Consider the following 15,734-nt stretch of genomic DNA (forward strand, 5'->3'; position numbering starts at 1 on the left):
ACTACAGAAAAGAACATGACTGTGGAAAAGTTAACTTCTGGAAGACAAAACCAGCACGAAACAACTGACAGACCTTGAGGAACCAAAGGTGTAAAAGATCATTAAAAATACCAGAAACAGGAAGTCTGCAGAAAGGTAATTGGACCAATATATTTTCAGGGTGTAAAAGGAGTATTTAATGAAAGTAGGGCAACTGCAGGAAAACTTAAGCAAGTCATTTGGAGTGATGTTCACTACAGTGGATACGCCTTTTCTTGAGGAAAAACATAAAATAGGGAGTATTGCTGAGAGATTGAGAGCTGGAAGTGGTGAGCAGCAATTGTTACAGTGAGAAAGGACATCAGCAATGTCCCCAGGGATCCTTGTGGGAACCTGTATTATCCAAGGGACTCGTACATTATCTGGAAAAAGAAGTGAGGTGAGGATATTAACGATACAAACTCACTGGTTGGGAAGTGAGTAGCAAGGAACTGTGAGGACTGTCACAACAGGGACTTGGAAAAAGAGTAAATGGAACTCATTGGTACTAAGTGCAAAATAATGACCGTGTTAACCACTAGTTTTCTGAGCACAGGAACTAATGAAGCCTACTTCTATAACCAGCTGTTGACTGACATTTTAATTGAACTATATTAAGGCCGCAGTGTGACTTCAGTCTTCATTACACATAAAAGAATCTACAAAGAAAAGCCCTGACTAAGGAGAAAATTCTCTGGTATCTAATGAGATATTAAATCTTCTTGAAACTTTTTCTCCCCTGCAGGAATGGTACTGGGGCTGCTCCCTCAGGTCTGCAGTGACTAGTAAGAGTCAGATCTCACTGCACACATTCAAAGTACCTCTTCCCTGGCTTCCCACTTCTTGAATTCCAGGCTGCCAGCTTTCACAGAACTTATGGAAATTTCAGGTATCCAAAATGTGTTTAACACCACTTGTTTGATTTGTTTCAAATTCAAAGTTGAATGTAAAATTTAAAGGTAATAACTAGGCATTAAAAAATATTTCAAGAACCATGATCAGTTTAATGCCACATAAGGAGCAGCCCTGCCTTCCTCTCCCTCTGCTGTTCAGTTACTCAGCCCCTGCATGCTCCACTTGCTGGTTTTTCCTGGTGCTGGTGTACACACAACACTCAACAAGCTGGATCTGTCTAAAAACTACTCCAGGAAAAAAAAAAAAAAGGTTGTTTTTTTACTAGATTAGTCAGCCTAGTTCAAGATGGGGGCAGAGCTGTCTCTTCTGGCAGCATTGAGTATAAAACTGCCTGGATCCTGACAAGGTTGGTGCTAAATTTAGTATTCCCCTGTCCCTGTCATCTGTGAGGAAATGGGTTTCAGAGAGTGATCACAACATACAGCAATTTCTGCTTTCTTTCCTGAGCTGTCAACTAAGAAAGTCGAATAAGAAAATTCAGCTGGGGTGCAGAATCAAGATTCAGTTTCTCCTGCCAGGGCATTTGATTGCAAAGACCAATGACTGCACTGAACAACCCCTGGAAAGGGTTAGGAAGCTGATCCCAGGCCAGAACCCACCTGCTACCCCAAGACTGACACTCCTGCTTCCACCTTCCCTCTCAAAGAGCTGTAAGTCCAACAGCTTGGACAGCAGAGAGAAAGGATACACGTTCTGAGCGGCCTGTACCATGGTGATGGTGAACTAGTCTTCTGAAACATCTGGCTTAGGGGTTTGTTTCTCCTCAGGCCCATAACTCACAGCATGGGAAAACTTCTGTGTAAAGCAAAATTCAGTGAAGACAGTGGGGGAGACCCAGGAGGAGGCCACCATCGCTGTTTCAAGGCAAAAATGTATCCTGTGCTTTATCAAATGTTGGAAGGACGGACTTGCTGCTTACCTTGAAATGTGGTCTCAGTGCTGTGAACCCTGAGTAGGAGACACCCTGGGTGAGCAGAAGAGTAGACAGCTTTCCTCCAGTGAGGAACAGCATAGCCAAGATAGCTTCATCTTCAGCATTTCCCACTGACCGCTCTAACCAGGCTCTGGTTCTGCCTGGAACTGACTCTCTTGGGTTTTTGCAGTTCCTTTGCTTTGCTTTCTTTGGAGACCTATTTAGTTGTGTTTTTTTTTTTGCTTGTTGTGGACCTCATTTTAAGGCACCTAAATCTCCCTGTGTGTTCTTTAGGGAGTCTAGAGATGAGGCTTGGATAATGAAGTGCTTCAGTCCTTCTGTCAAGCTGGGTCATGGCAGTTTTGTTTTCCCTCGTGTACGGAAGAGTGAAATCATGTAACTTTTTAGTAGAAATAGTACTGTCATTGAAAATTTATTTTAAGTTTCTAATTTCACTGAGTAGGTACAGTTTACGAAAGCCAAAGTCCTTTTCTGCTACATTAAAAAGAATAAACAAAACCCCCAACATAGCTCCATTAGAAACACCCTCAGCACTCGCTGAATTTACGAGTGCATTTGCAGAGAAGAGTGAGCAAACGTTTGTGCTCTGCGTGTTCTCTAAATAGTGATTTCACACACCAATGTCAATAGGCAGGAAGTTCCTTCCAAAGCCAGAGATCACCCCACTGCTCCAAAGGCCAATAATGAAAGCCAACACATCGTACAGGATTCCATTCATTAACAGTAATTCCTTAAAAGTAATGCATTAATCACGTTGATGATAATCCATTCATGTGAAGAACCTGAAGAGAAAAAGGTAGAAGCTGGGGTGTGCCCTGTAGCAAGTGCTACAGTTTTAGGGTAATGCTGAATTATAAAATGAGTCCACAGCCTGACCAGAGGATTAACCATGTCAGCAGAGCACATTAAGAGAATACCATGGTTTAGGAGAGCAAAAAATGAGGAATATTAATGTTTCTACACAGGGATTGGTTTGCGTTGCGGGTGTGATTTGGAAAGGTGACTCTAGATGGTTGCTTCTTGAAATCAGGCCCAAAGTATTTAAGGACCAAAGTCATAAATGTTTTATTTTAAGAGCGATACACTTGTTTACGTTGTGGAAGGATGATCCTTATCTACTGATCTTGATATCCTTATACCAGAGGGCAGTCATGCCACCACTTCAAACGCTTCCAGTTAATTATCACCAGGTGTTTTGATAATGACAGTGTACTTTGCAATATGAACAAAATGGGGGGGGGAAATAAAGAAAGATATTAGGGGGGAAAAAAAAGGCCAAACAAACCCTGGGAGCGCTGACTTCAAGTTCAACACATAGTCAAGCCATATTTAATAACTTTATGAAACTAGTATCAAAGTAAAGAATATATAGTCAAAATACAGAAATAAAGTTGAGTGAGAAGAAACAGCCTGATGAGATCAATCAAAAGTTCAACAGAACAGGTTGATATAAACAAGTTAGCTGAAAGATGGCTTTGTTTTGTGTAGCAGTATTGCAGCTATTCCTTTCCTCAATAGCCAGCTTAGAAGGAAGAGCTAATCTGAAAAAAAGGAAAAGATATGCATCCCTTTAAAATCCTGCTGTGTGTTACTGTGATTGTTTGCAGAAACAGCATCACCTCAGTTTGCAAGCTGTGAGAATTTCTTACTTAATAAACAGAGTGCATTTTTTGGGGCAGGAAAACAAAAGTTCAGCATGAAGTGTCTGCAGTCAGCTTTCCATTACGCATCCATTGATCTTTCTGTTGGCTATGAATTCTTTTATTTGTGAACTGCAAATTATTAGAATTCACTTACACTTTCAAACCTTTTGTTTGTCATAGGTACTTCACTGCTAAAAGTGTCTGATGTAGCACTCACTAATTACAGAATTACAAAAGGTAGAATAAGGCTTCCCCCGCTCAGAAATTTGCATTTTTGGTAAAGGTAACAATATATTGGCTTCACTAACACCCTAATAATAGGCATACATTTAATCTTATATCACCATCCTTCCAAAGAAAAAAAAACAAACAAGAAAGACTAAAAGATGTGTGCAGTTGGGTTTTGCTTAGTAGAAAATGTTCAAATCAGAACTCATTTTGCTATGATAAACACTATGAATTACACATAAACACATGTAGAAAACAACGTGCCAAGCTTTGATTAGCAGATGATGATTCTGTAGTGCTCTTGTGCACTATCCTGTAAGATCAGAGATTTAAAGATTAAAAAAAATCGAATAAAGAAAAAGAAATAAAAAAATTAACCAAACCAGTTGTGACACAGGTTTGGCATCAAGTGTTATGGTCTTAGACTCAGTGTGCTCATTCTATGATTGAGAAATTTAAAGTACCAGATTTTTTCCACATCAGATAGCAGGTAGTTGGTGCTTACATTTCAGACAAGAGAAGTAGGATTTATTTAATTTGAGACGGGATCAGTAATCTATTGTTAAAATGTTCAAAGTGTGCAATAATAAGGCAGATTTCTTATTACACCACCTCTTAAGATACTCATTGTTTGATGAAACAAACAAGGTGCTTTAAAACAGCAGAGTAATGGGATACAAACAAATGCCAGAATGAAGGAAAACTGCTAAAATGGGAACTGCCCTGTCTTTCACAAGGAGAAATAAAGAACTTTTGTATCTGGTATTTGAAAGGTTTTTAACAGCTGATATCCAATATCAGCTGATTCCTGAAGTGTTGGCAAGGTACCAGGTTTCTGGTACTGGCCATTTCTCATGTTATTTAAATATTCACATCATGCAATAAGCAGTTTCACACACTGCAATGTAATGGAAAATACTTCCTAAACTGAATCAGAACCGAGACCCAAAGCAGAACCAGTAAATAAATATCTCGCATATATGCCAAACTATATTCTTCAAACAAAACCTTACATCTTATCAAAGAAGTCAGAAAGTACTAACAAAAAATTATATGCTTTCTACTATAATACTGTTAAATTTCCATGGCTGAGAATGTCCCGTTATTATTATTTTTTTTTTCTGCCTTTTTAAATTAGTTGACAGAGTAGAAATTCCAACACAGAAATAAAATGCATATATATGAGAGCACTGGCTCAGCGAGATATCAAATATACAGCATTCTAGTGTCAAAAGTACAGGCAGAAATGTCCAAGATTTCTTGGTGAAAAAGGGGCATTTGAGGAGTAAAAATTCTACTTAACAATCACTCACATTTTAACAGTGCATTAATTATAACAAAAGCTGGATGGTAAGTGGGCAAGAGAGTCATAATGTTCAGTGTTCACAGCAGAATTTTATCCTCTGCTCATTTAAACGAGGTGGGAAACATATACTCATGTATGTGAAACCTTTAGTAGCTTTGCTTTTTCAATCTGTCGGGATTCTTGCGAGAGGCAAAGTCGTGACACGGAGCTGAGTTGGATGAGAGTACAAGGTGGCGTTGATAGAAGAGTCTTCCTTTCGATGCTGTGCCCCTGGCTTGTCCAAGGATGGTCAGTCCTACAATCTTGTTTGAGCTATTCTTTTGCCTCTAGGAAAAGGGTTTCTTGAGGATACAGTTTTACCTCCAGTAACGATTTATTTGGATCGAGCTGGGTCACCTGTGAAGACAAGAAAAAGGAGAGATACGTAAGTAGATTGTTTGGAACTGTTTATCTTCACAGAGCAGATCTTTCACTGGGGAGATCTCTGAGTCCCTCTCTCAGTGACAACTGAAGCTGTGAAGTTGCAAGTTCCCAGGATGCAGATTAAGAACATGCTATTATAGCAGCTTTCCAGTATCTGAAGGGGGCCTACAAGGAAGTTGGGGTAGGGCTTTTTACATGGGTGTATAGTGAGAGGACAAGGGGCAATGGTTTGAAGCTTAGAGAGGTTGGATATTAAGAAAAAGTTCCTTCTTGTGAGGGTGCTGAGATGCTGGAACAGGTTGCCTAAGGAAGTTGTGGCTGCCCCCTCCTTGGAGGTGTTCAAGGCCAGGTTGGATGAAGTTTGTGCAGCCTGGTCTAGTGGGAGGTGTCCCTGCCCATGCAGGGGAGTTGGAACTAGATGATTTTTAAGGTCCCTTCCAACCCAAACGATTCTATGATTGTATTTTGTGTGGTGGTGTTATGATGATGTAACAACAATACACATAATAATAATAAACAGAACCCACAACATTAATTCCAAGAAGGTCTGGTTTTCTACCACAAATCAATGTGTGATTGTATCTCTTTTTGGTCACAGTTAAGATCTTCTGGAAGAATTACTAGAACAACTGAGTTAGGATGAGAAATAAAACTGTAGTCCCAGATAAGTATCCTAAAATGCCAGTCAAACTGATGGTGTGAGCAGCATAGCCAATCCATTCTGATCTCCCCACTGAAAGGGGAAGCTTATTCTGCCTTTATTTTCCCACTCCCTTTCTTGCTCCAAGTCACTTGGTGAAGCACCTATCTTGTACTCGCTTTGATGCTTATCAGCCACCTCAATGAACCTTGGCTGGGAAAAATCCTGTCCACTTGTATTTGTGTGGTCATTTTTCTGTTTTGCTAGTGAGTTTAACTGGGGAACACACAAGTCCAGTCAACACCAAATCCAGTGCAATGTAAGTAGCCAAGGCACCAAACAGCAGGTAGAAGGGAGGAAAGCAGGGCCTTCCTCTTGTTGGAAGGGAGATGCTATATCAACTCACCATGTGGTGAAACTGCATCTTAACCTATCTGTTGAAGTGTATATATATACATATATGCATTCTAAGTACTATGTGTCTATACTTCTTTTATGAAGACACACGTGTACATTTGTATTGGAGGATTGTTCCCTGGAATCCTAACTCCTCACTGGATCTGTAAAGGTATTTAGGCAATCACTTGTGCAGGTGGGCACACAGGAAAATTCCAGGGAGAGAAATGCCATGCAATTTGGAAAATAAAAATACAGGCATTATCTGCACCATTATTGCCAAAATTCTTCAGCCTTTGGATCTCAGCACCAAACCTTGCAACCTGCCCAACATCCTGACTAGCCCACTCATGACCTTCACTTAAGGCATACCAGCAATTCTCTGTTTATAGTCAGCAAGAAACATTTGTGTTGAGGATTCTATGTAGAAGCTAAACTGCTGCCTATAGGATACATCTCTCCTATGAAAAGAAAATGTAATGGTACACATTACATAATATCATTAGTTATATAGACAAAATAATGCCAAGGGTCCCAGTGCCCTTCAGACATTCAGGTTCACGTGCCAACACTGGATCTCCTTCAGAAGGCTACTGCAAAGCTTCATGGAGAAAGGTGAACCTAATTTCTTTTAATCTGACCATCTACTGAAATATTTCACTTCCATTTTTTTTAAACTTATTTTCCCTGGCAGTTCTGTTTTAGTTTCTTTTGCTGTGTGAGCACACCAGTTATCAGAAGTTTGCTTGTGAATAATAGATTCTTAGTCTTGTGCTATAGGTATAAATGCAAATCCAGAACAAGAAACATTTTTTCCAAAGTTAAATTTGTTGTGTCTATGATCTTATTATCTCACTGCTTTCTAAAATTCTTTTTTTGAAAACACTGTCAAACTCACTATTATTAGTAAGAAAAGCTAGAGGTATTTTTTTCTTAAAAGCATAATTTACTAATCTTGTTACCAATTAAGAAAAGCAGTGTTGCTCCTCTTTCTCTTCCCACCCCTCTAAATCAGGCAAACTTAAAATACATTTGTATTTCTATTGTTTTATTGGATAATTACAGACAAATAATTAAATAACTATTAAAAGCTTAGCACTTCCTAAGTCCATTGAAACAGACATAATTTCACCTCTGACTGCGACAGAATTTTAAAAACTCACAACAGAATTAAAAAAAACCCCTCAAACAGATGCATTCTTTTGATTCTCAAAGAAGGAACATATTTTCTTAAACTTCATGTACCTGAACTATTGAGCTACTGAGCTATTGCTAAATGTCTGAAGAGAAAAATAATTTACAAAACCCAGACTCAATTTTAGATTCCCATTATCTACAGTCCAATTATGCATTCCTGCACAGATGCTGCTTAAATTATTGAAAGGTTATTATCTTAGAAAGCAAACCAGTTATGTAAAAAACAGCCAAAGTAGTGCATTTAAGTTTGTGATTACAGAAGTATGCTAATTAAGTATCTTGTTGCAATTTTTAATGTTTTGGTATTCTGCTACAGTCCCTTATTGCACAGAGGCACAGAAAGTGAGGTAAAGAGGGGTCTCTGCAATTCACAGCACACGAGGCACTGTGCACCTGAGAAGCAATTTTCCTTCTTTTCAGCTCAAGCCAGTGTCTAATTAGACCTCTCTATTTTCAAATCCTGCAACCTTTTTTATTTTTTTTCCCCAAGAAAAGCCAGGAAAGACAGAACAGGTCTCCTCTACATTTGGAAAACAAAAAAAATCTGACAAGCAAGCCCAGGCAATGAACACAATCTTCCAGACTGCAACCATATGGAAACCTATTATTCACTGGAGTGTAATTCAAGATACACATCCTAATCTAAACTCTGAGGTTTGCAAACTACAAGCACCTTAAGCAGCAGCAATGCCTGATGCCCCTTCCTCAATGCCTTCCTACCTGGAAGGTCAGCCAAAAGCACCAGGGAGTACCTACAGCAAAAGTGCTGTGCGGCTTTTCACCATATTTTCAGCAGTGCTGCTTAATTCACTGAGGGACAGCAGAGTTTGCAAATGTTTACACCATTACCCAATTAACTAACAATATGGCTCCTACATCTGTCAACAAACAAAGCTGTTGTTGCTTTGTTTTAGCTCCTTGGCATTTTCTGTTCATATGGGTCGCCATTGTACTTAATTATCACACCATAACCCTTCTGCAGCTTCTACTTTGTTATTTGTGGTTTGTAAATATGTTGTTTACTACAAAGAATAGAAGCCTTATTAATGAACACACCTCCTACCAAAAGAAATGCTTTCTCTTGTAAAGATAGGAAATATAAGACCTAAGATGCTTGGTAACTTTCAGTATTTTAACACAGAATTAGAAACTTCCATCTCCACGATCTATTATTCTTTGGTTTCTAATTCTGTATAATATATTAGGAGATCAAAGGACCCATGGAAGAGATGTAGCCTGCAAAGGTGTGTCCAGTGTAATTTTTGAATGGATTTTATTCACTTCAATAAATTGATGTGGATAATTTCATAATGCAAAGTATTAAAATACATTCAGAATCAAATCTGTGTACCTCGTTTCATTCCCAGCAGGATAAATCCTGGAGTTCAGTGCTGACAATCCTTGGCTCTGATGCCATTGCATGGAACTCTGCTCAAAACAGCCCTGCCCATGATGTAAATTTCCCTGGGCCAAAAACCCCTACACCTTCATTATTTGAAGATTTTTTTTGTATATTATTGGCAATTACACAGGAGATCATTTAAGCAGGTGTTTATATACTGGATCTGATTTGATCCTGTTGAACTCAGAGATTACACAGGTACCCACGTGGTGAAATCAATGCTTCCTTGATTAAGGTTGCAAAATTCACCAAATTACACATTTGGCCTAAAAGCACAGTGGCTCCCTGTGTTTTCAAGTTCTACAGTATCTGACTTGCTACAAGTCACACGTGCATTCTAAGAGTTCACTCAGGTACCACATGGTGATACCAGCTGATGGGGTGAAGGTATTTTAAAAATATATTTTGTGGTTTTGCTAAGGGAAGTACTTTGTGATGAAATGCAAATTAAAACCCCTCAGGCTGAGGTTCTAGGCTGCTCCAGATGTACAGAGAGGGGAGGGTGGCAGAGGAAAGACACAATGTCCAGATGCTAAGAAAGTCTGACCCAAGTGATAGCAGAATTGCCAATATTCAAGCTCACAGGATTCTGTAGAATAAGGTGGTCACATTCCAGGCTGTCCCAAAGCCAAACCCTGGGAGTTTTTGTCTTCAGACAAATGACTTTCCATGCAAACCCTCACACTCCTCTTTTAACATCAAGAGCTTTGGTGTGTGACTGATGCTGGTTTGGTGCACAGGAAATGTATTATTTTACCAGGTTGTTATTTAAATGAATTCTGTGGCAATTATTTCAGCTAAGCACTAGGTAGCTGAAGTACTTCTGCAGCACTTTGAAATCTGAATGCTTTAAGATGTGCAAAACTAAAAGACAGAGTTGACTCTTGTGATTCTCCAGTCAGAATGTAGTTACTTATACTTCACTATGAATAAGCTACTTGTTTTTTTAATGACCCAACAATGAAAATGAATACTGGTTTAACAACATCTTAATACATTTTGGTAGCAAAGTCTTTTTCCTTCTAGAACAATTTTTATATTTTTTCTGTCTTCACCCTTGCTGACCTATCTATTCTCTCACACCTTCACATCCTGAACAGCTGTACTTTTACCACGTCCAAGGTGTGGTTCTCTACCCTCCCTAACTCTGCAGGGAAAAGATAAATACACACACAAAGAAATGGCTTACTGCCCAGGAAGGTAATTTAAAAGTAAAGAATCGAATACACAATTATTATGACACTTACACAAGCAGTAAATATCACACCCTTCACCTTTCTCTACACCCTAGGACAAGGATCTGATTCCTGAGTAGCACAGCCTCTGTCCCACTTACACACGCATGAATACCTTTAATGAATCTAACAGACAAAGAGTTCTTTTACTCTCTTTCCTAATCCTCCTAAAGTATAAATGCAATAGAAATTACTTAAAGGCACACCTGGTAAAGACCCAGATCTGTTTAAAAAACTATATTTTCAGAATGACACATAAACAAATACAGTGAGTCCTTTCTGCCTATTGAAATATCGACGGGTTATCTAGACAATGTGCTCAACTTGAGCAACAACAAAAAAAGTAGGGTTACTTTATAGAAATACATGCCATTAGATCTGATTTAGCTGAATAAACCTGGAGATAATTTACATCTGAATTGAAGAAAACCATCACAAATAAGAAAAAATATGTCATAGTAAGAGACTTCTAGTCTCGTTCTGAGTACAAAGCTTTAATGCAGATCTCTCATGCTCTTGTTATTTCTCTGAAGAGATTTTCTCAAACCATTATTTTAGATGAAGCATGTTTTAAAAATACTTCTACCAAGTGAAGTAACAGATAGTAATAAAACACAAAATGATGATGTTATATCCTACCCTTTGAGCATGCTTTCCACTTCCTTAGAAAAGCTGTGCAGCTCTCTGAGATACCTGAGATGCCACTCATCTTTACACAGTGTAAATTTTTGTTGACTTAACATGATTTATATCAGAAAAGAATCTGCTGCATAGATTTTAATCAGTGAAGGCTCATAAACCTGGCTTGCAGTACTTGTCTTTTTAGACAGTAAATTAAGATAGCAACTGTGTTCTCTGATTTATAAAATACTAAGCATAATGGCAGGACAGTGTCAGTGAAAAGACCAGACCCAGTGTTACTACATTTGCACAGTGACACCTGAGCTATCTGGTGCTTTTTAAAAGTCCAGCATTATGAATTCATGATCCTACATGAAAACTTGATTTTTTTAAATTGGAAAAAAATACCTCATGTTTGTGGAACAAAACTTAAAAGCCACAAACACTAATAATTCTTGCACCAAAACTAAGTACGATCCCAGGTGTTAAAAATATCAGATTTTTACCCAAATCCTGACTTTTTAACAGTGGGTTGTAGGAGAAATATATAAATAAGAGTTCGTCTACCTGCCAATAAAAGATATTAGGAAATGCTGTGTACAGCACTTCCACTTGGGTAGCTCTGAGGCTGTTCTCTGCTCCTTTATAGCCCAACATCAGCAATCTTGTTTAGCGATCAGTACTTCCCCCAAAACGTGGCCAAAATGCATCCAGCTATTAACGTGCCTGAATATCTGCTTTGTATTTATTTCTAAGAATCAATCTTCCTGAAAAAATCACTACAGAAGGGCTGCATCTGCCTTTGAAACAGTTCATTTTCCATGACAAAATAAGAAACACACTTTTTCCTTTTGGCAGGTGAAGTGAAACACAAAAGCATTTCAATGAATTACAGTCTCTTTCAAAAAAGATGGCTTTTATTGATGTGGTGTTGATGGTACATTGCACAAGTTGCCTTATCCACTGGCAGCAAGAAGTGGAACCCAGTGTCAGTCAGAGGAGTTGTCTGCAGGTACTGGAGAAGATCATGCTGGTCTCCACCATGCCAACAACTCCGAGACCAGAGGACGCCAGATTTTGAGGGAAGAGGAGGGTGCTGTGAAATTCACCTCAGATTTTCTGCCTTCCTCCCTTCATTTCTAATTTGAAATCATGTATCTAATTTAGGAATTCTTTGTGTGGTTTCTTGGAGAAAGAGAAGCTGACACAATAGCCTAGACTGTGTCTTTTCCTGACAAAGGACCTGCCTGATCACCTGCTCCTTCACATTGTTTACTTTCAGTTCTCTTCTTGAGGTAGAGAGAAGGTTTAAGCACTGGCACTTACAGACCAGAACACTGTATGTTAAGCATGTGCCAAGGAGCAAAACAGCCCCTTATTTGTGGGCACTGCTGCCAACATGCTGCTATCGAGCTAACAATTATTCATGTATTTAATTCTTTTGAAATGTGCCAGCTACAGAAAGACCATGTCCCCAGAAAAACTAGAGCTTTTGCTGTAGAGGCTGATGAAGAGCTGAAAGGAAGCAACCAGCCACATCTTCTGGAAGTTTGAAAACATATCAATATATTTAGTGCTCCAAAAGAACTGCAAGAACTTGGCTTTGCATGTGTCCCAAAGGGGAATGGATGTGAACACAGTCACTCACAAGAGCACGACCCAGCACAGGATTCATGTTCACTTAATTATGCTTGGAAAAACAACTCAAAGGGATTTTTCTCACAAGTTCAAAGGATTAACATGTTCTGATACCACAATGATATCTACAGTATAACATTGTGATTGGTAGATAGGGAAATAGAATAAGAAGTGCCCCTAAGACTGCTTTGGTGATTCAGTCTGATATATTACTTATGCAATTACCAAAACAGCAGGAGGTCATTAAATTTTCTGGTAACCAGACACAGCATTCTTAGTATCATACTATTACAAAGGCTCTTTATTGGTATTTTTATCATTTTATTTTCTTCCTACAAGGGGGAAAAAAACTCACTTAAAAACTGACATGAAGCACAAATTCTGGGGAAAAAGTACAAGATATCTTAGGCCCTGTTTACACTGGGTAATGCCACATGCAACAGCAAAGCTCTGTGGCTTAACTACCTCATCTTCTCCTGAACAGTAACACCCCTCCCCTGAAATAAATGTGTTGTAAAATGGAGCAGTGCTGAATAAAAGAGCACTTTTGGTCAGAGGGATGTGCTTGGGTGGAATATATTAACCACATGGTTGGCATGAGTCACTGGGTTAAGTAATGAGGATGACTCAGCTGAGTATGCAGTGCTGTGGTGAATGCTTGCTTACTTTCCTGAGTCTTAAGTAAAACAGCTCATCTGAAATGCACACCTATTTCCTGAAATGGGGTAAACATGCCCTGTATTGAAAGAGAGCTGTTTCTAAAGAGATCAGAAACTATATTGACCTACAGAATGTAATTCTGTTTCTTGTTAGAATGAGCTTACCTCTAGGAGATGAGGAGGACATTCCTTCCATCTCCTTTCAGTGACTTGATACATGAAGGGCTTTAGTTTTTCTCTTTGGATATCATAGTTACTTACGTAGAGACACCAGGATTGAAAAGACACACCAAGTCTGTCTTTCTTGGAAGAAATCAGTATGAAAGAGTCTTTCTGTAATACTTACAGAATTTTTGACTACTTGTATGGAAATTATATTTCCAGAGAAGTCAATATCACATTTCAAGAAGCAAAACCTAGTCAGTACTCTCTAAAGTACCGCCACTGACTGCAGCAGAGCCAGAGTACCTCCTGCTCCCTTTGCAGGGGCTGGCTGAGAGACTCTGATACTCTTCTGGGGGAGCAACGAACTTGTTAAAAGCAATAAACCTAAGAGGCTGCACAGGCTGCAGAATTCTGGCTGCAACGGTATGTGGTCTGTTCCTCTTGCACTCAAGGATGATCCGAGGGCTGGAGCAGCTCTCCTACAAAAACAGGCTGGGAGAGTTGGGGCTGTTCAGCCTGGAGAAGAGAAGGTTCTGAGGAGACCTCATAGTGGCCTTCCAGCACCTGAAGGGGCTACAGGAAAGCTGTGAAGGAGCTTTTTACAAGGGCTTGTAGTGAGAGGACAAGGGGTAACGGATTAAAATTGGAAGAGGAGAGTTTTAGAAATTATTTAGTGTGAGAGTGGTGAGACACTAGAACAGGTTGATGAGAGAAGTTGTGGCTGCCCCATCCCTGGAAGTGTTCAAGGGCAGGTTGGATGGGGCTCTGAGCAACCTGGTCTAGTGGGAGGCATCCCTGCCCAAGCAGGGTTGCTAGAACTAGATTATTTTTAAGGTCACTTCCAACCCAGCCCATTCTATGATTCTATGATCATCAGTCCAATCGTTCTACAAATCATCAGGAAGAACAATAAGAAATCATGCTCCTAAAAGAGGCCAGGGAACGTGCTAGTCTGGTATGGCCAATTTGCTTGGGCAACTTCTCAGTGTCTTAACTAAACAAAAATGCTTCAACAAATAAAATAACAACATGTCCTGAAAAGAGAGGGAAGACAAGGGCAGGTAGTATTGACTTAAGGGCGGTTGTAAATGACAAAAGGAGGGCCGTCTACCTTTGCAGGTGGCTGTGGCCTTCTGTAAGCTAGAGCAGAGCTGATCTGCCACCATCAGATCTATACTGACCTGAAAAATTCTAAACTGTGTGAAGTAAACAAGAGGAGTACTGTTTTATATTGTAGGAAATATAAATATCAGTAACTGAAATGAGTGGAAAAAATACATGGATCGCACCTTCAAATTTCACTGACCTTACAAAAGCATTCTCAAACTTTTTGAACATCTCAGAAGAATAGTTCATTCATCTGAAATCCTTCTTTGCCACAAGACAGATAATTCAAGCTATTTTCCAGATTTATGTGGAGTTACTAGAAGTGCTATTGGATTTAACCACGACACTGCACAAATCCTTTCTCACAATAACGTCTTCCATCTTTTTATCGAGATGATGATGAGGGGAAAAAAATGTTACAAGCCAGAGATGGTCCAGGACAACTAACTCTTTAACGAACTATTTAAAGAGCTTAAACATCACCTAAAGAGTTTAAAAATAGGTTATCTGCAGGAAGCAGTTTGCACTGGGTGAAATGCAGAATAATCCTGACAAGGACTGGCTTCTAGAACTGCAGTACAAAATTGCCAAACTACCTGGCGTAGCACACCAGGGATTATGCTCTGACCAAACCTTTCCAGGAACATCAGAGGATGTTACCTGCTCAGATGCCCAGGTGTGCTGCAGCTTAACTGACTATTCTGTGGCATTATTTTCACCACTGTGGGTGTCAAAGAGGATTACTCCTGCCAGAGCACAGGAACAAATGATCCCATTTGTTTGGAGAAATATTTTACTCTGCATTCCCATATAATACTAAGAATTGTCTGGCCCTAAATGTACTGAAATTCTGATCATACCTAATTTAAATTGACATGCAATTTGAGTTAAATTTATTTTGTGTCCTTTCAAGGGGGACAAGATTTTTTTGTTTCTGTTTATTTAAACTGCTGTTGAAATTGGTTAATTAACAGGATTTAAAAAATCTTAATACTCTAAACAGAGCAAACTGGTTCTGAATTATTAAGCAACATTTTAGATGCATTTAAATAACCTTAAGTGACTTAACTGCCACCTGATCCTAAGCTGTGGCTCAGAAAAATAAAATGTGAAATACTGTAGAAGTCTTGGCTTACCAGGGCTTCCAGATACAGTAAATAAAGAGCTTAAGTCTCTAATACCATGTCTGCAAAAGGCATGTTCTCAA

The 15,734-nt window shown here is 39.1% G+C and overlaps 1 protein-coding gene across 2 annotated transcripts in view; it reads right to left on the reverse strand.

Annotated features, from left to right (window-relative positions):
• Positions 1 to 2,263: 2,263 nt before the first annotated feature.
• Positions 2,264 to 15,734, reverse strand: part of FAF1 (Fas associated factor 1) — a 164,238-nt gene continuing 150,767 nt past the window's right edge. For both annotated transcript variants that reach the window (XM_051625410.1, XM_051625409.1), the window contains exon 19: positions 2,264 to 5,440. In XM_051625410.1, coding sequence (XP_051481370.1) covers positions 5,357 to 5,440 — 84 coding nt within the window. In that variant the 3' untranslated portion in view covers positions 2,264 to 5,356. The remainder of the gene's footprint in view (positions 5,441 to 15,734) is intronic.

The sequence above is a fragment of the Apus apus genome, chromosome 7 (genome assembly GCF_020740795.1).
Source record: "Apus apus isolate bApuApu2 chromosome 7, bApuApu2.pri.cur, whole genome shotgun sequence".
NCBI lineage: Eukaryota > Metazoa > Chordata > Aves > Apodiformes > Apodidae > Apus > Apus apus.